The following is a 22,585-nucleotide window of genomic DNA, read 5'->3' as shown; positions in this document are numbered from 1 at the left end:
TCCCCGGCCCGCCCGTGTGCTATCTTTAGCGATAGACGTTGTGGAGAGGCGAGCTCGAAGCGAAGCTGCGATGTGCTGTCTCTCATTAAACTCGGTTCTTTGTTCTTTCTTTTTCTCTCCCCTATGAATGAACATTAATTTGAAAATTGTCAGGGGCAAGAAGGAGAAAAGGAGTGAAAATTGAATGGCATCTTCCGTTTCATTTTTTCTCTCACCCAAAACGTCATTGTGTCTGCAAGGTAGGCGCAGGGCTGCGCTTGAAACATGCCACGGCAGCAGAAACTGTGGGGATGCCAATGCAGGTCCGAATGTCAGAACCAGGGCGTCGACCATCTACTCGGGTAGACTGGAAATTCCTATCCAATAAGAATGCTGGGTATTAGAATCTACAGTAGCATGAAAGAACTCATCAATTCAAAAGGGAAAAGGAAGGAGACCGAAGCCAACAACATCGCATATCATTCCTAACTCACTGTCGGGATCGTCATCTTCCAGCCGTGGCTGAGTCGACACTAAGCGCCCAGAGAGCACGCCACCACCGCCGCCGCCTACTCCCTTCGTGAAGCCCTGAAACGACGGCGAGTCGTGAATTCCCGGCGAATCCTGACCGCACTCGTAGATGTACTGCTGGATGTCCGTGTGCAGCCGTACGAAGTCTAGCCGCACGTCCCCGTTACGCTGCTCTGCGCCTTCGAGCGCTCTGAGCGCAACGTGGTACTGGGAGACGTCATTGGCAAGCATCATGTTGAAAGGCGCCGTCGTGGTACCCTCCTCGCGGTACGCCTCAATGGTCACACAGCCACTCTGCGGCTGGCTGGAGAGTGAGGCGGCAAGCTCATTGCGGTAGCTATGGTAGTTGAAGTGAATGGGCCTGTCCGGCGTGAAGAGCGCATTAAAGGCTTGCGAGCTGAAACTGTGTAGGTGAGAGCCGTCCAGATTCAAGACCATGAGATTAGTCACGTTCACATCGCGAATGCGGAGTATGAGTGTGATTTCGCGGAGAAGCTCTACAGAGGGGTACTGCAGCCGATGGCTAGTGCGAAGGATATCAGGGCCCTCGAACATAGCGTAAGTATGCCTCAGTTCTTTTTTTTTTTTCAAACAAAAAAAGAACATGTATGGGTGGTTGAGGCTATCATCCGGGTGCAAATGTGGAATTAATAATTATACATTCATGTCCGGACGATAGCTTCAACTGCCCATAACATGAGCGAAAATAAATTCACGCTAGCCGTCAGTTGCAATACCGCCCTGTACTGTGTAGATACCGCCTCCACTACTTTGAATGTGAACTCAACACCGATATCGATGAGAATCATATTGGGATCGCCTCCGGGGTTCGTGCTGCAGAATTTTAATACATCAGTGCCAGCACTGTAGTGGGTTTCGACTTCACCCCGGTCGAGGAAGACGGATGTAGGCTGCTTAGAGTCAACCATTATTGTTCATGTGGCTTTTAGAACGGAGGTAGTGGTTAAGGGTGGAAGACACAGCTGAGCTGCTGCAGGCTTTGGATTCAGCACGGCGCCGTTAAAGGACGGGTTTTAGTGAGATAACCCGTTATACTCCTGTCTTGTCCACGTGGACGTCTCAACATAGTTACTGAAGGCGACATCTCCTCTCCAGTGTCACTCTATGGCCTGGATAGGGGGTTAGCGCTGCTCATTGAAAAGGCTAATTGCTCAAGGACTTACCATATTCGTGAATTTCGCATATTGTGTTTGAAGACTTCATTACTCTTGTTGGTCTTGAGCTCATCTGATGAGAATATCTGTAAGATCCTCGGGTTCTGAACTAAAAATTCATCGAGTAAATCCCCGATGGTCTTCATGTAGCTTGTTTCTCTGCCTTTGTTGACACCGAGCTTCATCCAGCTCGGTATACTGATACCTTCGAGGGTTTATAGGTCTCTTTTGATTGTCTGAGCTTTTTGTAGTTATTCTCTGGGATCATTTTGAATATAGAGTCTTGAGGGGTTTCGTTTGTGCTGAGGTGATTGAGTTGTGTAGGCTCTGCTTCATGTAAGCATATTCTAGATAGAATTTGCCTAGACATAATAAATCAACGAGCAATGGCGTGGGGCTGAGTAGCACCGGGGAGCTATGGCCACATATGACGGCATGATCATGCCGTCTAGCTCACCCGATTCGGGAAACAGCTGTGGTTGGCGTGAGCAACAAAGACGCGACGCATACGCGAGCTGGAGATTGGTAGGCCAGTTATGGCTAGATGCTGCTTCTTCGGCAGCAATATGAGTCTGCCAAATTTGCCGGTCCAGTGGCAGCATAAGGCTGAGTGGAAGGATGCTCGTGATGATTGTGGAGTGCTGGTGACGTCGGCGAGGGGACCAGGCTGGGGCTGGAAGGCGCGGGGAACGGCGGAGCCGGCTTACCGTGTTGGCGAGCTCCGTGCCGTATTGTAGCCTGAGTCGCAGCCTGGATTTAGCCCTGCCATGCCTCGCCCAGTCTCTCCTCCGTGAGGCAGGAGACGTGGAGTGAGCGCCAACCGCCAGTATAAGACGGGTTTTGGAGCAGGCGCTCTCTGCTGGTCGCTTGTCGCCTTCTTGCATTGCGCTGCTTCTCGTTGTGCATTTGTCCCTGCGTGCCTGCGCACCTGTGCCCCGCGCCATTCGGACCCATCGACGATTGAGGGGCCCCACTGCGGCGAAGCTCATTACCAACCCGCCATCCTCCCCAGTACCGAGTCTCTGGTCAGCCACCTCTCCCCCACCATCACTGCAATACCTTCTAATCGCTGCACAGAGACCCGACGATTGCAATCCAACCATTTGCCCACCATGACCAAAATCATCCTCTCCGCGAATGCGGGCTCCTCATCCGTCAAGGTGTCTGTTTACGCCTCCAATGGCAATCCTGATGAATTGAAGCAGCTTGCTGAGGCATCTATTTCTGGCCTGACTGCACCTCCCGCCAAGCTGAGCTACGAACGTGGCAATGAGAAAATCAAGAACAAAGAGCTCGAGGGTGCAATGTCTCAAGAGGACGCCTTCAAGTACATCATCGAGCATCTGCTGAAGGATGAAGGCCTACCCGAGCTGAGGCACAGGGAAGATGTCGAGTTCGTCTGCCATCGTGTCGTCCATGGTGGTGACTATCCCAAGGCTCAAGTTATTGACGACAACATCTACCACCACATTGAGAAGTTGTCCGATCTGGCTCCCTTGTAAGTTGCTTCTCTTCAGCCCCTGTCTTCTCGTATTCTTTTTTTTTTGTTCGTCTACCATCTCCTTGGGCTCCCCCGTGGTAGTGCAGTGTTGACCATGATGACCAGGCACAACGCTGGCGCTCTCACCATCATTCGGACTGTAGGTAAAGAGCTTCCGGCCTCCACCAATGTCGCTTATTTTGATTCGGCATTCCATGCCACAATTCCTGAGGTAAGCGAACTATTGTGGTCATTTTCAGAATTGCACATCTGACCTGAGCCCAATCAGCATATCCGCACCTACCCCATTGACCAGAGCATTGCGAAGCATAACAAGCTTCGCAAGTATGGCTTCCATGGAATCTCCTACCACTTCATCTCGCGCGTTGTCGCGCAGCACCTGTCCAAGCCGCTCTCTTCCCTCAACATCATCGCCCTACACCTGGGCAGCGGCGCCTCGGCTTGCGTCATCAAGAACGGGCAGTCCTGGGACACGACCATGGGGCTGACGCCGCTGGCGGGGCTGCCGGGCGCCACACGCAGCGGCAGCATCGACCCGTCGCTCGTCTTCCACTACACGCACGACGCGGGCATGCCCAGCCGCAGCAGCACCAAGGAGATGCACATCACCCAGGCCGAGGAGATCCTCAACAAGCAGAGCGGCTGGTCCGCCTTGACCGGCACCACCGATTTCGGCAAAATCTCCGCCAGCGATGCCCCCGAGTGCAAGCTCGCCTTCGACATCTTTGCTGATCGCATCCTCGGCTATGTCGGCTCGTACTACTTGAAGCTGGAAGGCGACGTCGATGCCCTTGTATTCGCCGGCGGCATCGGCGAGAAGGGCGCAAAGCTGAGGGACCGAATCGTTCACGGCGCCAAGTGCTTGGGCTTCCAGCTGGACAGCGAGAAGAACGAGAAGGCCGCTAACTCTGAGAGCGTCGTGTCCGACATCGCGTCAGCGGACTCGAGGCACAGGGTGCTGGTCTGCCGCACAGACGAACAGCTGCAAATGGCGAGGAGCTGCACCGAGGACGCAGACAAGTTCCGCAGTCAGAGTAAGAAGTGAGATCTGAAATATGGACTGTCAGTGTTAGGTCTTTTTTTTGTTGTAATTCCGTCATTTTGGTTTTTAGGAGTAATTACACGGGCCTCTACTGGATTGTTCTGTTGTTTCCGTCAGTGCAAGACTTTGTGAGTGATCTTTAGATACTTTTCCCGAGAAAACAAAAGAGTTACTTGATCATATCTTTCGTAGAAATCAGATCGACATCTGAGCGGATGTCGAGTGTTACTGTTCCAACAAATGGATTCCAAGACCCTAAAAGAACAGCCCGTCTCTCTGGGGGATAATAATACAGGTGAAGGTGTAAAGATCCCGCAGCTATTGTCACATGATCATAATGCCGAATGGAGTACCGTTGGTGACTTGATGCCGATCATCCGGTGGAGCTCTCCCACTTTTGATCCTTAGTGGGGGCACTGATAAAGACCTCCGCATTCCGCTATGACCTATTCGTCTGGTTGTTATCCATCAGTGAGAGTTCATGGGACTCGAAATTATTCCAGTTCAGGAATGCAAAAGCAGTCACTGCCCTTGAAGGGTCGCGAGTTAAGACATTTTGAGAGAAGGTTTCCAGCATGCCACACAAAGCTGACTCGAAGCTCCGCATCGCGGTGCTGGTCAATATGCTTGGACACAAACCTGAAACGAGAGATTCGTTCGTTACAACAATCAGGGCGGCCAGACCAGAGTCGGCTATTGACTTCTACGACCCAATAGACGACCAGAACTATCCCGACGTACAGAAGTATGACCTTGTGGTGTTGAGTGGAGGCACGGCTGACATCAATGCACCTGACCCATGGGTGTTGCAAGAGTTGGACTTCATCAGAAAGACGGTTGCGTCTTCGAACATCAAGCTTGTTGGGATATGCTGGGGCCATCAAGCAATCAATGTTGCGCTTGGAGGGAAGTTGGTTGTGATGGAACAAGGTCCTGAGGTAGGTCTGCCCATCTGAGGCCGTATGATAGTGCCACATGCTGATGGAGTCAGCTCGGCGTTACTGCATTGGGCCTGACCGAGGAAGGCGCGGAGTTCTTCGACTTCGCCAGAGAAAAGGGCCAAGTGGTAGGTCCAGCGAGTTCGTGACGCCATGCGGGGTGCTAATGCACCGCAGAGTATCCACGAGTTCCACAGGCGCGAACTTGCCGAGAATGCCGCAGGATTCGTGCCGCTGGCGGAGAACAGGCAGATCTTCAAGTCTCGAGACAACAGAATCTTGACGTTTCAGGGCCATCCAGAGATGAGCGCAAAGCTGGCACAAGCGGCACTGGCGAATGCGCCCGCATACACGCAAACGTTCTCTGCTGAGCAGCTGTCGGCCATCTCGAAGAGAATGGAGAGAGACCAGGATGGGGTGGCTATTTTTGAGCGCGTGCTTCGCTGGGTGGACGAGAAATGAACGCGCGGATCACTGATCGCCCGCATCGTGGCCAGAGCTAACGCGTGGGGTTGCTGAGTTTCGGGCTAATGGAATGAGTTACTGGCAATGCATCCGTGATATCGTGATTGGGTGTGGGGTGGTTGTTGTCGAGGGCGATGTCGGGACGGCGGCCGAAATCAGCGGGACGTCACCCGGGAGAGCTCGGGCGGAGCTCCCGTGCATAGCTCCTCTAAAGCACCACCACCATGTCGTCTGCACAACCCCCTCGAAACCACCGCCGCCCTCCTCTTCGCCAGCTGCAATCGCCATGCCTGTCACACTGTCCGTTCCCACCCTGACGCTCAGCGCCGCCCAGGCCGCCGCGCGCGCCTGCGAAGCCAAGGCCAAAGAAATCGGCGTGCCCATGAACATTGCCGTCGTCGACTCCGGCCTCCACCTCCTCCAGTTCTCTCGCATGGACGGCGCAAAGCTCACCTCAATTGACATCGCTATCAACAAGGCCTTCACCGCATCCGGCCATCGCCTGCCCACCTCGGCCTACAAGGACGCCGTGTGGCCCGGTGGCGTTGCCTTCGGTATCAACAACTCAAACGGCGGAAAGTTCACCACTATCGGCGGAGGTGTACCGGTCAAGACTCCCAATGGAGAAATCCTGGGCGCAATTGGCTGCAGCACTGGCACACCCGCCCAGGACGAGGAGGTTGCGAAGGCGGGAATAGACGCCCTGGAGAAGTTGCTGAAGGAAGAGGGCAAGTTCAAGGCGAAGCTGTAAGCAGCTCGTGGATAAATGGATTACAATCTGGTGTACAAAGTCAAGTTGCTTCCACACCGTGAAGCATGTGCAGCCGCCATTTTGGATAGTGGCCGAGAGGTGGAGCTCATCTACTCCAGCTGGACGCGGATCTCAATCTTGGCTTTCTTGAGCCTTTCCACGTACTCGTCGCCCAGAGTCGCCGGGGTAAGAATGCCTCCGCCCTGCCTCTTTGCCTCTGTCTCGCCTCCGCGCAGAATCACCATAGCTGCCTCGGCCACCGCCAACCCGGTGAAGTAATACATCGAACCATTGAACCTGAACTCGGCGATAGCACGCTCTCCCTTCGAGCTGTCTGCCGTGCCCACCGCTTTGTGATACATGTAGTCGTTTTTCGTCGATCTAATCCATGTCAGTTTACACAGTGAGGATCAGCCGCTGGTCTACTTACTCAATCTCCGGGCCGTCGCCGGGTTGATAGACGAGCTTCTTCGCCACCCATCTGACCGGTGGGAGGGCTAAGAGCATCATGCCGAATACCATGCCAAAGTGCACCAAAGCTCCAGACAGAGTACTCTTCGTAGGCATGTGCTCGCTGAACGAGAATCTGGGGCCATAGAGCTTGCCACCATCGAGCAGGCCCCAGCTACGGTGCACGACGGCACCATCCACCCTAGCTCCAATCCAATCGGTAAGGATGCCAAGGTCCTTGTCCTGACGTACTCCCAATATCCTGGATACAAGGCTCTGGGAAGAAGCACTTGATTGAGGCTGGACGGGTGAGAGCGCGAAAGGCTTCATCGACTTGGCAATCTGTGCTAGGCTGTAGTGGTCGAACAACGACAACCCAGTCAGAAGCGTGCCGCCGGAGGGCTTGGCCTTCAGGTCGGCAGCATCCACGACTTCGGCTGTTCCCAGGCCCAAAGTCTGGCGAATGTGCGTGGCTACGACGTAGGCGATTATGTCGGCCGGGACACTGTCCACGCCAGACTGAGGAATCATCTGCAAGCCAAATTAACCTTCTTCTTCAGCACCATTTCGAACGCCGAGAACCTACGATTGCTCCGTTGGCCTTTGCTATGTCATGATATTTGTTGATCATCTCGTGGACCCAGGGAACCTCGCCGGTGCTGGTGCAATTAGCGATATGCCAGCGGTGGATGTGTAGAATACTCACCAGTCGACGTAATGGGTGCCGCGCTTGGCACACGCCTCAACTACTGGGGTGCCATACTTCATGAACGGCCCGACAGTGCTGATAACGAGGCGAGTACTCTGGACAAGATTATCCAGCTCCTCTCCCTTCAGCTCAAGCACCTTGATATCTTCACATGGACGTTAGAGAGGTGCAGACGGTATGAGGTCAATTGGGACGCTACCAGGTTGAGGCCTGTCGGGGTTCAATTTCTTCAATTCCTCGGCCACGTTGGCGAGCTTCTTCTCGTTACGTCCAGCAATTGCCCACTTCAGATCAGTGGGCAGGCTGGTAGTGATGTGCTCTGCGGTGAGCTTGCCGGTGTAACCCGTAGCTCCAAGGAGCACGAGCTCGTACTGCCGGGAAGTGCTGGACATTCTGAGATTGAGACACGTCAATTGCGTTGGGTATCAGATGGGTTGTTTGTAGAAGGTGTTCGGAAAGATAAATAATTGAGCTCGCCACGAAGACCTGGTCTGTGACCTCGGAGAAGCGCACAGAAGCGGAGAAATTGAGCCGGTTCTGAAGATAAAGTACGAGCGGTCACGCGAGTGGAACTATCAGGAGCACGCAATGAGGGGTCTAGAGCTACAGTCCTATCCGCTCTGGGTTTATGTAGTGCAGCAGCTGTAGAACCAGGCATGGCAGGTCTCTTCGGGGAGGAATTGGAGCCGGTCCGGTAACGTCATAGAAGCAACATCGCGGCGTTCTCCCTTCACGGGCAATGCAGACGGGCCGGAACAACACCAATGCGATTGGTTTCCATCTCTGGGGCGAGGAGACATTCATGGTAATCCTGACGAGAGGCATGGCTGTTTCTGCATGCTGAACAGATGCAGGTGAGATGATGGCAGAGGTGCTGACTGATTGGCGCTAGTCCGTGTTGGGCGCTAGCGGCTCGCGACGGCTTGGCGGCCACAACCGCTCTTGCGAAATGGGCCCTCGGCCAAAATCTCTCGTCAAGGACGACTTGCAGACAACCCACACCTTCGACCTCACCACCCTCACACACCAACCGACAAGATGACGAAGCGCACCAAGAGTATGTTCATTTTCCTAGCCGCTCCCCGATTTTTTCAGTCGCTAATTCTGTCGCAGAGGTCGGCATCACCGGCAAGGTCAGTTCGTCCGCTTCTGAACGCAGGTACCGCAAATGCTGAATTAACCCCAGTACGGCACCCGCTACGGTGCTTCCCTGCGTAAGCAGGTGAAGAAGGTAAGCGCACAACGGCCCTTTTCGCGCCCTGGGCCTGGAGCTGACAGCTTTGCAGATGGAAATCACCCAGCACGCCCGCTACACCTGCACCTTCTGCGGCAAGACCACCGTCAAGCGTAACTCCGTCGGCATCTGGAACTGCAGGGCATGCCACAAGACCATCGCTGGTGGCGCCTACACCGTCTCGTAAGTTTCGGCGGACGACATGCTGCACTGGACACGCGGACGAGGCATGTTCGGAGGACAGAGGCTGACTGTGATGCACCAGGACTCCCGCCGCTGCCGCTACGAGGTCGACGATCCGCCGTCTGAGGGAGATTGCTGAGGTTTAAGGGAGTGGGTTTGCGAAAAATTACGACACGGTGTCTGGGTTTTTTCTCTTTGTCTAGGGTTCCGGTCATCACACGGCATGCGGCGACATCCAAGTCGATAGAACCCCAAAATCACGACCGAATCTCACCACGGATCGGGACGAATACAAAGAATGGAGAACAACCCTGCCACCAAATGTGTAAAGACCGGCTTGCTGTGCTCCCGCCATCGACGAAGCCCTTTGACGGCTGCACCGCGCCTGAATATCCCCCTTTCCGCATTCATGTCCGGTTGTGGCCGAAAAGTCGGTTGGCAGACGCATTGTCTTGGATGCGCCTAGGAGATCCGCGCTGGCGACGATCGTATTGGAGCCATGGCCGCAGTAGTAATGTCGGATCGCTCCTCGAAATGGCCGGGGCGCTAAATGACGCTCGGCGCGCAAGCCAGCAGACCAGGGCGGTAAGGCTGCAAGGCGGTAAAACGTAGGCAGCTGGAACACAGCTATGCACAGTAGTGAAGGGCGACGCGCGCATGTCGTCAGGGTTTTGTCACGCTGTGTTGCAGGTGCGCTTGTGATTGCTGACTCTCGCCCTTTCCCTTTCCACACACCCCCCCGCAAGTCACCTGGTGCAAGTCCGATAAATCATCTCGCAGGCAGCTCCTTGTGCAGCTGGCGTTCGATTGGCCCAACTGCACGTGTTCTTACTGGCCGTCGCGCCCGCCTAATGCGGCTAGGGCCGTCTTAGCGTCATTCATAATCCCCGCTGCGCCGGCTCTGTCATCTCGACCTCTTCCATTTAAACCTCCAGACAACGCCGCCGACCTTGATGCTCGCACGCTGCTTTCCTCCCACCTGCTCCCTTTTGTCTTTCTCCTGCCCTCATGGCCGAGACGTGCATTGTTTGTCTCGGCGACCTGCTTTCTGACCTCTCCGAGCCGCCACCGACCGAGGAACAAGCTCCGCCTGTCGCAGATGGCTCGCTTGAAGCTGCGCACCTGAGCACCGAAGCTACCCTCGACCACGACAAGCCACCACAACCCGCCGCTTCCGACGACGACGAGCTGCCCCCGGATGACGAAATTATCGCGCATCTCCTACCATGTGGTCACAACCTGCACAACGAGTGTTTGAAGCCATGGGTCGAGCGTGCAAACAGCTGCCCCATTTGCCGCGCAAGCTTCAACGAGGTTCAACTTCTGGCTAAACTAGGAGGTGAGTAGTGAACCGTTGCAGGAACACCCCTACCAGTCCGGCTGGACAACGAACTGGTTCGACCGACGGCGACCCATGGGTCAATCTACACACTTTTGCAGTTCATGTCCGTGGGTCTTTCCAGCGTTCTTGTGTCAGCCTCGGTGTATTATTTTCCGCGAAACCTCACGACTAACGCTGCGCCCCACAGGCCGAGTTGTTTCATCTTATGGAGTCGAAGACAAACAGCAAGTCGCTGAGCTGGATCCGACCATGATCGTCGACGAAGACCTGCTCGAGCCTTCCTTCGAACCCTGCATGGTGTGCGACGATTTTGGAGACCAGGAACAGCTGATGCTGTGTGACTCCTGCGACCGTCCTTGCCATGTCTTTTGCGCTGGTCTGGACGAAGTGCCTGCAGGCGACTGGTATTGCCAGCATTGCATGGAAAATCCGTTCGCGCTGGGTGAGCGGGAACGTGAGCGGCAACACAACCGCTCCGCTGTCACCTCTAGGCTGACGCCACGCGAACGCGCAATTCGCTCCAGGAGGAGGAGGGCCGACTCCTGGGCCCGCGTCTGGCAAGAAGTCAACCGTCGTACCGGCATTGACCTCGACTTTCCCTTTGACGATGACATTTCCGGACAGGCACGCATCGAAGCTCAACGACGGGAGATTGACGCCTATCAGGCACGAGTTCGGGCAGCAGAGCGGCAAGGCAATGCTGCCAGGTTCCGGCAACATGCTGCTGCCCTCTTGGCACCTGCACGAGTGCGGCCTGAAGCTCCAGCACCCGAGTCACAGGATGAGCTTCGGGCTTGGAATGCCTTTGAGAAGGCTAGGGAAGTCGCTACCCCAGCCAACAGGAGAAAGCGGCGTTCTCCGTCAGGATCCCCGAGCGAGCCCCAGCCTGAGCCGGAACGAGCTCTCAAGCGCCCTTGCACCCGCCGTGCAACTGCGACGGCGCTGCCGGGCTCCGCCAATAACGGCGAATCATCATCTGCGGCTCGCAGCAGTGTTCCAACTGCCGCTGTCACCGCCTCTACGAGTGCATCTGCGCCTGGCCGCCCCGGGTCCAAGGCTGGCCCGGACAATTCGGGATCCAATTTCCTGCAGTCGCTGTTGAAAGAGGTCGAGACGTCGACGCCCGCGGCTGATCCTGCGCCCACACGACGACAAAATGCAGCAAATCACCCAACTGAGCCGTCGTCACCCCCTCAGATGTCTTCACCTGTTGGCTCGCCTCTCGGCTCGGGGTTAATAACCCCTCGCGCCATGACCCCGCCGCCCCTGACGCTAGCGCGACCGTCTTCTCCCTTGCTGTCTTCGACTATCACACCAATCTTCCCTGCGGCGCCACAATTTGCGCCATATTCGCCTGCTGATGATGACCGCTTCGTACACGAATACAACGAGAATGGTGGTGAAAGGCCGTCCAGAAAGCGGCGAGGCTCTCAGCAGTCGGTTCTTGCAAGCCCTCCTCGTTCCAAAGACGCATCGCCGACGCGTGCCAACATGTCGTATTCTACCAAGGCTGAGATCCAGCGCATGGTGAAGGCAGCTCTGAAGCCGCTTTACTTGAAGAACGAAGTCAACAAAGACGAGTATACGGACATTAATATGAACATATCGAGAAGGATGTACGAGAAGGTTGGCGATGCGGCCAGCCTGGCAGATCAGAGGACTAGGGAGAAGTGGCAGCAGGTGGCTTCCGAGGAGGTAGACAAGGCGGTGAAAGCATTGAAGACGGATGGTCTGTCACCAATGGCGGAAAGTTCTACAAGCGGCGAAGGCGTTTCACTGGTTAACGGATCTTCTTAAGGTGCTTTTACGGTAGAAGTCATAGACGCGGCGTCGTCTTGAGCTTGGCATGTTTACTGGCGTTTTCTTTCACGGCTAAGCATTAGCAGAACATGCACATGTTGGCGCGGCGTATTGGGACTCCTGTCCTTCTGGGTCGGTGGAATTCCAGGGACGGTGACGAACGAATTAGATACCCTACTTTGCTGATCTCCAGAGGAAAGATTTGGAGAATTTGGATGAGGTTATTGTTTTCAGAGCAAGATTGGATTCGCACTGACGAATTCATCATTCCACAAAGGCTGTTTCTCTCACGTGCGAATGTTTTGGGTAAAGTGATGAAACTGACGGGCCCGGTTCCACCCAAATTACTCGACGGTAAGGGGGGAAATATGCGAGACGCGAATAAAGAAATGGGCAGCGCGCCGTGGAAATGTAAGCACGAAAATATTCAATACACATTTCCACGCTCTACCACATACAAACCTTGGGTATTTAAAGCCCTCTTGGTTCTAGTCATTGTCTCCAATCTGCACTAACACTGCGGACTGTGAAATTTCACGTTCTGAAGCCAATTCCATTGGCATCAAAGCTAATATTGCAAGTGACCTATACGGTAGCATCCAGAACAGACTTAAATATAACTTAAGATTCTCTCGCAAGGGACGCTTGATGAGAGATGAAGGGACTCTACAACCGATTCATCTCGCTCACACACTACTTTTTTTTCGCGGCGCCCCCCTTTTTCACTTTCTCGCTACAACACATACCTAAACCCCGCGTCCATCTCGTCGCCCCCAGCCATGGCCCCCCTCCTGCCTTTCCTCCACGCCCGTCTCTCCACCGCGCACCCGGCCGGCCCGTCGCCCTCCCGATCGGCCCTCCGATTGCGCCAGACGTACAAGGCGCGCAGGGCCAGCGCCACGACGACGGCGGCAGCCTCGACGGCCAGGACGGTGACCTTGGCGGGCAGGTAACTGGGGGCGTCGCGGGCCTGGAAGGTCTGGGGGCCAACGACGTTGCCGAGCGAGAAGCTGACGAGCACGACGGCGGCGGCCGTGACTTTTTTGGTGTAGCCGCCGGCGAGGTGGTAGTTGGCGCCGACGAGGGCGTAGACGAGGACCAGCGGCGCCGTCGTGCAGTTGACCAGGTAGATGCCCGCGAGGCTCCCCGGTTTGTTACCGGGCAGGAAAGACATGAGTCCGGCGCCGAGAAGGGCGGGGAGCAGGATGAGGGCGATGGCCGTGGTGCGCTGCCAGCCGCGGACGATGGAGAAGGTGGTTAGGAGGGTGGCGGTGATGGAGATGAGGCCGGAGGGGGTGTTGAGGAGCGCGGATTGCTTGGGCGTGTAGCCGAAGTCTTTGATCAGGATGGAGGAGTACGTCGTTATCACGCCGGAGGGAGTCGTGGTGAGGAGGGCGAGCAGCGCGAGCAGCCACGTCTGCGCGTCCGCGAAGACGGACACGGCGCCGCGACGGGAGAAGACTTTGGCGCCCGTGCCGGCACGGTCGGCGGCGAGGCGGCGCGCGATGAGGGCCCTTTCGGCGGCGGAGAGGAAGGGTGCGGCGGAGGCGGTCGAGGGGAGCAGGGCCAGGCAGAGGATGGCGGCGATGATGTTGGCGGCGCCCACGCAGACGAACATGATGCGCCAGCCCGCGAAGCTCAGGCTGGCGGGCGCGTGCTGCGCGCCGAAGGAGATGATGCCCCCGATGATCTGGCCCGTCCCCAGCCCGCAGTACCAGAGGCCGTAGCGCGGCGTCGACTGGTCCTTGGTGTACCACGTCGACGTGATCATGATCAGCGCGGGGCCGATGACGGCTTCGCACACGCCCAGCGCGATGCGGCAGGCGAGGATCCCCGCGAAGTTGACGCAGGCTGCCGAGCAGCAGAGGATCACGCCCCAGAGGAAGACGTTGGCCGAGAGGACTTTGCTGACCGGGTATCGCTGCACGAGCGCGCCTTGTATTCATGCTCAGCTTGCGTGGAGAGGTGGCAAGAAGACTTGCGTATACCTTGAGGGAATTCGGCAATTCCGAATCCGATGAAGAAGGCTGTGGCCATCCAGGAGAAGTCATTGCCTTTCATGCCCAAGTCTTTTTGGATGCCCATGAGCTAAGCTATGCGTCAGTTGTGGGCGACAGTAGATGGAGACAGAGCGCCGCAACGTACATTGGCATACTACAAAGAAGTCAGCAACTAGACGTTTCATGTGGAGATTGAACATACGTTGACGACAACTTTGTCCAAAAACTGCAGAAAATACACCAAGAAAAGAAGTGGAACGACCCGTCGATCGATCTTTCGATACAGTGCTCTCTCGTTGATCTCATGTTCCGGAGATTCACCATCCAATGAATCTCGACGAGGTCTTAAGGTAGACTGCAATGACTTTTCATCCATGACACCAGTTGTCTTCCAAATTTCCAAGTTCAAGGAGTGAAAATGAAGAAGGAATAGAAAACAGAAATTCAGATTCGAAACAGTCCGCGACTATTCCCAGAAGTGTATCTGCACCACTTATCTAGGAATCAAGGACCTTTATTTGGACTTCAGCCCTACTTTTCAAACGAAGTCCGTACACGGAAGGTGTATAGAAGATCGACGAGCATATGCGATACAAAGTAAGCACTTATCGGAAATCCGTGCCGCGCGGTATCATTGGCTGGTGGAACACATCCAATCCCCCGGTCCTGTAGTCCGTGGCCAACCCGGCAGCTTGCATCGCCAAGTGGACGTGGAGACACGCGCCAAGATCAGATGGCGCTGTATCTTGCCGCGGTAGGGTTAGAAACTTCGCATTAAGCCACTTTTTCTTGTTACTGCGCATACGCGTATTCACGACCCCAGCATGTGTGCCATAATACAAAGCGAAACCCCGCTCGCATAACTGTGCATCACTTGCTTGACTGGATCCACAGCTTGACGCTATGGAATTTTTTTTTCTTGGGGTAAACCCCGCATCGAACAAGCCGAGGCCCTGCATGCAGTGGCATGATGCTCGTGCGGTTTTTGTGAGTTGGCCCCTTGGCCTTAATAACCGCAAAGACCTACCCCTTGCGTGAGCAATTAGCGTGTGTTAACATTCCTCCTTGGCCTCACCGTCTTTCGTCAGTCAGTGCATAAAAAGACGCACAGGAAAACCCTTAAGAAGAAGGCTCCAGAAGAACGTAAGCGGTGTTCCAGAAGAGGTTTGCTTGCTTGAAAAGCGCCACCATTGTTGGAAGACCACCTCATACACAGACCTGTGCTACACCCGCCCAACGCCCGATTGAACGCCGTAAGTTGGCGATTTAGACGCAAGGGCGCATCGCCACCCAGCCGGTAGTCGTGCAATACATGTCTGAGCGCCCAGCTTAGAGTTCGATGTGCGCTATCATGTGCATGAATGGGTGTGGGGTGTGACGCACCTTTAAATTTCTTCACTGTCACTTCGTTGCTATTATTCGGCAACTGTCCTGCAATGCCTATCCTTCCAACGGTAGACATGCTTGAGTGTAACGAAGGTGTCAATGATGCCCATAGGGAAGGGGTGTTTGGGCACAAGTCGGTAGCTGACGGCGACGGTGATAGTGGAGGTCTTACTTTGTATGCGGCTGAGAACCTAGGCATCGGTGTTCATGTCGTTGAGGTTAGGGAAATCTGCCCTACCCTTCGAAGTTCTGACTGCAGGTAGAGAATTCGGCCCTTACGTGGAAGCTGATATGTGACTTCAGCCAATGATAGACAGTTGAACTTCGATATGGCCACAATGGATAAAAGGCTGGACCGGATATAAGCGACCAACAAGAAGAGTGCTGTGTAATGTTGGAATTCTTAATCAGGTTAGCCACAAAAGTCTTGTATCATGACAGCCCTGATAATCTTCATGACAATGATGAGCTTTTGCCTGTGTCTCGAAGTGTCAGCTTTCAGACATGCTGACGCGATGGGAGCTCTTCAATTATGGTCCGTGCGCATAGCGGGGTTTCCCTCCCGCTCACTTCGTATCTTTCCTGCACCTCATCTCTTGGCCTTTGTAGAACCCTTGTTCGCAGGATCGTATCTTGGGGGCCGACGGATAGAAGCGGCAGGAGCCACGGCCGTTGGCCGTTTGCATCAGGCGCCGAAAAAATGACTTCAATGTCAGCAAAAACTTCTGAGTAACGGCTATCTTTTTTTTTGTCTCCTCAACCCCCTTCTTTTTCCGTTCCTCCATTCCAATTACCAAATGGATAGCGAGCAACCGGTCCTCATAATCGGCGCCGGCCTCGTCGGCCTGGCCCTGGGCCAAGCCCTCAAGCGCGCCTCGATCCCCTTCCGCATCTACGAGCGCGACGCCTCGCTCACGACGCGGAGGCAGGGCTGGGCCGTCACGCTGCACTGGGCGCTCTCCTTCCTGCCGGAGCTGCTCCCGGACGACGTGCTGGCCCGCCTCGTGAGCAGCGCGCAGGTCGACCCGGCCAACGGCGCCGGCGGCCACGACGGCGGCAACTTCCTCTTCCTCGACCTGCGCGACTGCTCCGTCAAGTTCAAGATCCCGCCCAACCGGCGCTGGCGCCTGCACCGCGAGAAGGCGCGCGCTGCGCTGCTGTGCGGGCTGGAGGACCGCGTCGTCTGGGGCGCGCGTGTCGTCGATGTCGTCGTGCAGCCTTCAGGTTCTGCTGAACGGCCCACCATCGTCTTCGAAGACGGCACCACTGCTACGGGTAGACTCGTCGTCGGCGTCGACGGCAGCAGGTCGCGCATCAGGCAGGTGCTGGCGCCCGCGACGTTCCGCAACGAGCAGCTGCCGCTGCGCTTCACGGGCGTCGCCGTCGACATGACGGCCGAGGCCATCGCGCCGCTGCGCGCGCTGGACCCGCTGCTCTTCCAGGGCCTGCATCCGCCAACGAGGACGTTCATGTGGTACTCGGTGCTCGAGACGCCGCCCGCGGCGAATGGAACGACGGAGAAGGAGAGCAGCGGCAGCCAGGAACAGGGGAAGACTTACCGCGCGCAGCTGAACATGTCTTGGCCTGTGGAAGGGCCAGAAGACGAGGTTGCAGACACGGACTCAGCGAGGCTGGAGTTCATGAAGCAGAGGGCTCGGCACTTTGATCCGCGGCTCAGGCGGGTGTGGGAGGGGATTCCGGAGGGGACCGTCGTCACGGAAGTGAAGCTTGCTGATTGGCCCTGCTTGGAGTGGGACAATAGGAATGGCCGGGTCACACTTGCCAGTGATGCAGCGCATGCAATGACCATGTATCGGGGTGAGGCAGCGAACCATGGCCTTTTGGACGCCTTGCTGTTGGTCGGAGCGCTGAAGAAGGTTTATAGCGGCGAGGTGGAGCAGCAAGAGGCCATCAATGAGTACGAAAAGGAGATGAGGAAGAGGGCAGGACCGGCCGTTCTGATGAGCCGCCAAGCATGTTATGATGCGCACACGTGGGAGAGTTTGACTGAGGATTGCGCTGTTCTGAAAAGACGGGCCATCGAGAGCCTCCCATAGAATAGACTGTTCGTCTTTATCTTCTGGACATTGTCAGCATCTAGAACTACGAGCTACTTCCAACTCTTATTCATTCAAGAGTACACGGGGGGAGGCTGCAAAAGAATACAGTCTCTCAGGCATGCTAGGCAAGTTTACGCACTACTTGCACGGCTAGCTGATGCCTGCGTTCGAGAAGCTGTGTAGCTGTGAAATTTCGACATACGTCCTGATATCTGCTGCAATTACACGGAACACAGCAACATAAAAAGAACGAATCGTGCAGGATGGAATGTTTTTCTAACCTAGAGGAAAATGTTTAACGACTTGGACTTAGCTGTGGATTCTGCACTTGCCGCTAAAGAACCGTCAAGGCATGAGATGGGCCTCTATTCTCCTTTGATCTCTTTCTTTGCCTCGCCTTCTTCATGCTTCTTCAACATCTCTTCAATCTTCTTATACGGCCAGCCTGAATATAAAGGTAAGTAAGAATCACCGGCGTACCGGCAGAGGAATGACTCACTAAACACCGGATACAAGAACGGTCGCAGATCGAATCTTCGAACATCAAGTTAGCCTGAATCTCATTGATTTGTCGGATGTACGTACCGGTTGTCATCGGGGGAGTAAGCTTCGGCGTGGTACGCAGGGGTGATGGTCGTCATCTTGTGACGGTTGATAGCGTAGAACCTGAACAGAAAATTAGTCCGTAGGAGTATATAAGGAGCGGGTGGTAATCACTGACCAGTAAAACCTCCGCACCTTCTCGTACACCTGCCTTGGGCTCATGCGATCGCTCCAGTCGTGCAGTAACCTCTCAAACATTCCATAAGGTCCAAGCTTGTGCACCTGTAACTAGTTAGCTGACCATCAGGACATTTGCAATGGGCTGCTTGCCTTGCGCAGTCTTCCGAACACCGAGAGCTCGTCATCTAATTCATAGTCAGCGGATCGCCATTTTGGACTGAACATGATACAACAAAACATACAAGTCATTCCCATGTCGGCCTCATCGGACTGGACGTAATCCTTTGTGATGGGCTCGAGCTCTGCAGTAGGGGTGGCATTGATGAAGTCCTCCAAGATCGGGAGCTCGAAAGACTTCCCTGCCCATCTGATGAATGCCTTGAGGTCCGTCTTGGAAATTCCTCCAATAGGGTTGATATCAGCACTGCTGCAATCATACTTGGTGAGATATCCTCTCAAAGATTCGTCGACATTGGCAGAACCGAGAACAAGCAAGCTTCCAGGGGCTTTGCGGCCACGAACTACAGGAAGCAGCTGGGCGAAGAGATAGGCAATGACCATGCGGATCCTAGCCTGGATGTTTTGAAGCGCCAGGTTCTCAGTGTTACTGCCTCCATGGACCCTGAACTGCGGAACAAAGCCAGTGACAGTGGTGAAGAGAGTCTTCAAAGCTGTCGCAACACTGTCGATGTCCAAGTCCGTGTGGTAAGCGCCAATATCCTTGGCAAGATCCTTTGCGCGGTTGCGCGTCTCAGCGGACGAGTTCTCGCTGCCCATGTAGCAGGTATGGAAAATCCTGCCACAGAACTCCTGTGGCGTCGACGGGAGCCAGGTAGACCCTTCAGGCTCACCGCAAACGGACCGGACATCTCTGATGACTTGCTCATCGCCTCTCTCTATAGCCTCAATGACGAGCCTGCACATGGAGAAGACAATGACGGAGGTAGCGCAAGAGTCAATACCACCCGACAAAGGGATCAGGAATCCTGCCTGTCGGCTTCTTCGCACGTAATCCCACAGCCAGCACGCCGGCCCGTAGGCGATTTCGGCCTCGGGCTCGTGGACGAAAGGCTTGAAAGACTTGGAAGGTCTCAACTTGGCATCTAGCGCGCCACCTTCAACGGAGAGGCTGAAGTCAACCTCAATCCTCTGGTACGCGTTCGCTTGAACGGCTTGGAGTCCACGGCTCGGAGCACAGCGGAAGGCCCTGACTTCCTCTAGATCGACAGTTGCGGTAACAACCTCAACATCGTTCAAGCTGAACTGGGAGGCCTGACCGACGATCTCACCATTGATGATAATCATGGCAGATCCGTCATAGTAGAGGCGATCGCCATCACAGCCCTGCTGGTTGGAGTACAAGTAAATGCCACCTGATTTCCGGGTTGCCTCAAGAATGAGGGAGATGCGCGTGTTCAGCTTCCGCAGCTCGTGATGGCTGCCGGAAGAATTGGTGAAGATCTCGACACCATTGAGACCCATGGCGGAATGCGGGGCGCTGGGGGTGAAGAGCTCCTCGCACGTCTCGGCGCCCAAGCATGTATCGCGAGTAGAGATGACAGCGTCACCGATCGGGACCTTGACCTTACCCACGATGTTCTGGATGAGTCTCGGCAGGTAGTACTCTTCAACATGACACGGCCTGCTCCAGGGCGTGAAGTAGCGCATCTCACGGTAGTTACCGTCGTTGGCGAGCCACAGCTTGGGCCTAATGAGCAGGATTTGGCCGTTGAAGCAGATGATGCGGGCATTGTAGCGCACGTTGCGGTGGATGACGGGGGCACCAATATCCAGGATAATGTCGTAGCACGACTTATCAGAGAGGATCTTAGCGATCATCTCCCACGAGTGCAAGAAGATGTCGGACTCAAGGAAATGGTCAAGACAGCCATAGCCTGGGCCAGCGTCAGGCGAAGATCCGCAATGGGATAAAGAGGCATACCGGTTATCTCCAGCTCGGGACCGACGCGGAGAGAAGCGCCAGCAGCCTTGGCTTGCCGGATAGATTCAAGAATCCTCTCCAAATTGCCCTCGAAATCAAGAGCCCATTGGTTGAGCTGTGAGGGCCGTCAGCGTAATTGGCAGTTGGAGACCGGCCGCGGAGCATAGGTACCTGGCACGTAGCCAATGTTGTCAAGTGCCCCATGGCTTGTCTTTGGTGTTGAGAGGTGCTGCACAGACCACGCGTGTCAGAAGACTGGGATGAGAGGAGGATAGGGATGCAATGGAGTACGAAGCGGAGATGATATCAAGGCGATGCCGATCTCGCCCGCACTGGGCAGCGTGTTTTTTTAAGGTTCGGGTTAGATAGGTGCATATGGCAGCCGCGTTGCAGCGGGGGAACCCTTGCAGGGTCCCAGCACCGATTGACCCTGGGGCGCGCGGTTCTGAAGCTGGACTCACCGTTCCCAACACGAGTGGCTCGGTCTGTGAGCGCTGGAATGCGACGTTGTGCAGCACGAGAGTGGGCGCGTGGATTGGTGGAGGGCGGCGGGGTCAGTGCGGGCAGCGGCAAGTCGAGCATGACGTTAGGCCGCTAAAGCTCCAGTTCTTGCCTGCGACCGCCTGCTTTCTGCATCTGCAACCCCCGTCCGCGATGGTCTGTCAGGCTTCGCGAAGCCCATCACGCCGCGCCAATCCGCCTCGCCGCAGGTAGTCCGACCACTGCCAGCCGACCATGGCCTCCAACGCCTCCGAGTCGTCCCCGCTGCTGCCCTCCAAGCCGCCGGCCAAGCCTCAGCGCAGCGTCACCTTCAATCCAAATGTCTCCACCAGCAGTCCCTCCAATGCGCCCCCGCTGCGCCCCTCCACCCATCTTCCCATCTCGCCCGTCGGCAAAAAGCAGAATGGAGGCCAGCCGATGCTCTCCGCCCTGAACAGCAAGCTGCGCCGTCGGAACAGCCAAGGGGCTCCTCTGATTCCCTCCTCTCTGGCCGCCCCGAAAATCGGCCCCCAGAGGACGACGAGGAATGTGCAAAAGCTGAAGCTTCTGCCCAATCCCGAGCAAGCCGAAGACGAGATCGATGAGGAGAGCGGCCGTGATGTATACGCACAGCTCACTCGCATCAAAGAGCCCACTGCTCGCCGCGATGCTGCCCGTCTGGGCAAGGCTGATCGCGAGAGGCTGCCGAGGGTCACAGCATACTGCACGGCCAGCTCTTACCAAATGGATGGTCTGATGAGGTACCTCAAGGGCAAGGCCAAGACGAAGGGTGCTGCCCCCAAGCTCTTTGACGAATGTGTCTATACACCCTATGACTACAATCTGGGAAAGAAAGCGGCCGAGCCGGATAACAGCCAGGGGCCAGAAGGCCTGACCGGCCTGCCCGAGCGAAGACATTCGGACAGTGCTGTTGAGATTGACGGTAACACCGAGCAGCGGCGGGTCGACCTGATCGACTTGCATAACCCTAACAACGACGGCACAGCAGGCAATGCCGAAAGCTCGATCCAGACGGAAAGCGAAGATGCGATTGATTCGTCACGTTCTCGACGAGACTCGATAGACTTTGATACCCACGTGCACACCCCGGAAGTATTCTTATTCAACTACGGCACAGTTGTGATTTGGGGCATGACTTTACTGCAAGAACAACGCTTTCTGAGGGAAATTGCCAAGTTTGAGAATGAAAAGCTTGCAAAAGACGATGTTCAAACCGAGGATTTCAACTTCTATTACACGCATGAGTACCAGGCAAGGATATACAACGACTTCATCAGCCTGCGCGACAAGAAAAACTACATGACTAAACTTGCCATCAGCCACGCATTGGCCCAGAGCGTCAAGGTAAGTGAAGCGCCACATGTCGAGCCCTGTGGAAAGCTAATGGAATCCACATCAGACTTCGCTTTACGAGGACCTGGTTGACAATACTATCGAAACGACAAAAGACATCCCGTCGCAAATTGCGACCACTGGCAAGGTCAATCTTTCCCGGCGCGAGATCAACATGCAAATCGGAGAACTGTTCATCTTGAGAATCAACATCCATCTTCAGGGTTCGGTCCTCGACTCGCCTGAGCTCATGTGGGCCGAGCCGCAACTCGAGCCTATCTATCAGGCTGTGCGCTCCTACCTGGAAATGGATCAGCGTGTTAGCCTGTTGACAGAGCGCCTCGACGTCATTGCGGATCTTCTCGCCGTGCTGAAGGACCAGCTCACGGTGACGCATTCGGAGCTGTTGGAATGGGTTGTTATTGTCCTGATCGCTGCTGAGATTTTGGTGGCGGCTGTGAACATTGTGGTGGACCTCTACGCGGGTGTTGATTGAGGAATCCTCAGCAACGCCCCTACTTTCCTGTACATTTACTGATAT

At 55.4% G+C, this 22,585-nt stretch overlaps 11 protein-coding genes across 11 annotated transcripts; 7 read left to right on the top strand and 4 right to left on the bottom strand.

The window, feature by feature from the left end:
• Nucleotides 1-414: 414 nt before the first annotated feature.
• Nucleotides 415-1,065, bottom strand: LTHEOB_2349 (D-xylulose 5-phosphate d-fructose 6-phosphate; the record flags this gene model as incomplete). Its single annotated transcript, XM_035511151.1, has 1 exon — nucleotides 415-1,065. The coding sequence occupies one exon, from the start codon at nucleotides 1,063-1,065 to the stop codon at nucleotides 415-417; it is 651 nt and encodes a 216-aa protein (XP_035364058.1).
• Nucleotides 1,066-2,797: 1,732 nt separating this feature from the next.
• LTHEOB_2348 (Acetate kinase protein) lies at nucleotides 2,798-4,231 on the top strand (the record flags this gene model as incomplete). The annotated part of the gene is made up of 3 exons (XM_035511150.1): nucleotides 2,798-3,183; nucleotides 3,292-3,397; nucleotides 3,455-4,231. The coding sequence occupies 3 exons, from the start codon at nucleotides 2,798-2,800 to the stop codon at nucleotides 4,229-4,231; spliced, it is 1,269 nt and encodes a 422-aa protein (XP_035364057.1).
• Nucleotides 4,232-4,803: 572 nt separating this feature from the next.
• On the top strand, nucleotides 4,804-5,628 carry LTHEOB_2347 (Acetate kinase; the record flags this gene model as incomplete). The annotated part of the gene is made up of 3 exons (XM_035511149.1): nucleotides 4,804-5,166; nucleotides 5,220-5,294; nucleotides 5,344-5,628. 3 exons carry the CDS (start codon nucleotides 4,804-4,806, stop codon nucleotides 5,626-5,628), a joined length of 723 nt encoding a protein of 240 aa, XP_035364056.1.
• A 289-nt stretch (nucleotides 5,629-5,917) lies between these two features.
• Nucleotides 5,918-6,382, top strand: LTHEOB_2346 (Ethanolamine utilization protein Eutt; the record flags this gene model as incomplete). The annotated part of the gene is made up of 1 exon (XM_035511148.1): nucleotides 5,918-6,382. One exon carries the CDS (start codon nucleotides 5,918-5,920, stop codon nucleotides 6,380-6,382), a length of 465 nt encoding a protein of 154 aa, XP_035364055.1.
• A 110-nt stretch (nucleotides 6,383-6,492) lies between these two features.
• LTHEOB_2345 (Saccharopine dehydrogenase) lies at nucleotides 6,493-7,933 on the bottom strand (the record flags this gene model as incomplete). The annotated part of the gene is made up of 5 exons (XM_035511147.1): nucleotides 6,493-6,763; nucleotides 6,813-7,363; nucleotides 7,419-7,491; nucleotides 7,539-7,686; nucleotides 7,741-7,933. The coding sequence occupies 5 exons, from the start codon at nucleotides 7,931-7,933 to the stop codon at nucleotides 6,493-6,495; spliced, it is 1,236 nt and encodes a 411-aa protein (XP_035364054.1).
• Nucleotides 7,934-8,579: 646 nt separating this feature from the next.
• On the top strand, nucleotides 8,580-9,104 carry LTHEOB_2344 (Ribosomal protein L37ae; the record flags this gene model as incomplete). Its single annotated transcript, XM_035511146.1, has 5 exons — nucleotides 8,580-8,598; nucleotides 8,655-8,674; nucleotides 8,728-8,772; nucleotides 8,828-8,958; nucleotides 9,041-9,104. The coding sequence occupies 5 exons, from the start codon at nucleotides 8,580-8,582 to the stop codon at nucleotides 9,102-9,104; spliced, it is 279 nt and encodes a 92-aa protein (XP_035364053.1).
• An 862-nt stretch (nucleotides 9,105-9,966) lies between these two features.
• Nucleotides 9,967-12,097, top strand: LTHEOB_2343 (Zinc finger PHD-type protein; the record flags this gene model as incomplete). Its single annotated transcript, XM_035511145.1, has 2 exons — nucleotides 9,967-10,297; nucleotides 10,488-12,097. The coding sequence occupies 2 exons, from the start codon at nucleotides 9,967-9,969 to the stop codon at nucleotides 12,095-12,097; spliced, it is 1,941 nt and encodes a 646-aa protein (XP_035364052.1).
• A 736-nt stretch (nucleotides 12,098-12,833) lies between these two features.
• On the bottom strand, nucleotides 12,834-14,185 carry LTHEOB_2342 (MFS transporter; the record flags this gene model as incomplete). Its single annotated transcript, XM_035511144.1, has 2 exons — nucleotides 12,834-14,035; nucleotides 14,089-14,185. 2 exons carry the CDS (start codon nucleotides 14,183-14,185, stop codon nucleotides 12,834-12,836), a joined length of 1,299 nt encoding a protein of 432 aa, XP_035364051.1.
• Nucleotides 14,186-16,283: 2,098 nt separating this feature from the next.
• LTHEOB_2341 (Monooxygenase) lies at nucleotides 16,284-17,543 on the top strand (the record flags this gene model as incomplete). Its single annotated transcript, XM_035511143.1, has 1 exon — nucleotides 16,284-17,543. The coding sequence occupies one exon, from the start codon at nucleotides 16,284-16,286 to the stop codon at nucleotides 17,541-17,543; it is 1,260 nt and encodes a 419-aa protein (XP_035364050.1).
• Nucleotides 17,544-17,911: 368 nt separating this feature from the next.
• LTHEOB_2340 (Glutamine-dependent nad(+) synthetase) lies at nucleotides 17,912-20,415 on the bottom strand (the record flags this gene model as incomplete). The annotated part of the gene is made up of 8 exons (XM_035511142.1): nucleotides 17,912-17,991; nucleotides 18,046-18,080; nucleotides 18,132-18,212; nucleotides 18,268-18,371; nucleotides 18,441-18,454; nucleotides 18,512-20,164; nucleotides 20,212-20,326; nucleotides 20,383-20,415. The coding sequence occupies 8 exons, from the start codon at nucleotides 20,413-20,415 to the stop codon at nucleotides 17,912-17,914; spliced, it is 2,115 nt and encodes a 704-aa protein (XP_035364049.1).
• A 531-nt stretch (nucleotides 20,416-20,946) lies between these two features.
• On the top strand, nucleotides 20,947-22,540 carry LTHEOB_2339 (Sporulation protein Rmd1; the record flags this gene model as incomplete). Its single annotated transcript, XM_035511140.1, has 2 exons — nucleotides 20,947-22,056; nucleotides 22,112-22,540. 2 exons carry the CDS (start codon nucleotides 20,947-20,949, stop codon nucleotides 22,538-22,540), a joined length of 1,539 nt encoding a protein of 512 aa, XP_035364048.1.
• Nucleotides 22,541-22,585: the final 45 nt, after the last annotated feature.

This window comes from Lasiodiplodia theobromae, assembly GCF_012971845.1.
Source record: "Lasiodiplodia theobromae strain AM2As chromosome Unknown scaffold_6, whole genome shotgun sequence".
NCBI classification, from domain to species: domain Eukaryota; kingdom Fungi; phylum Ascomycota; class Dothideomycetes; order Botryosphaeriales; family Botryosphaeriaceae; genus Lasiodiplodia; species Lasiodiplodia theobromae.
Note: the sequence above shows the minus strand (reverse complement) of the source record. Positions and strands in the feature narration are given on the sequence as shown.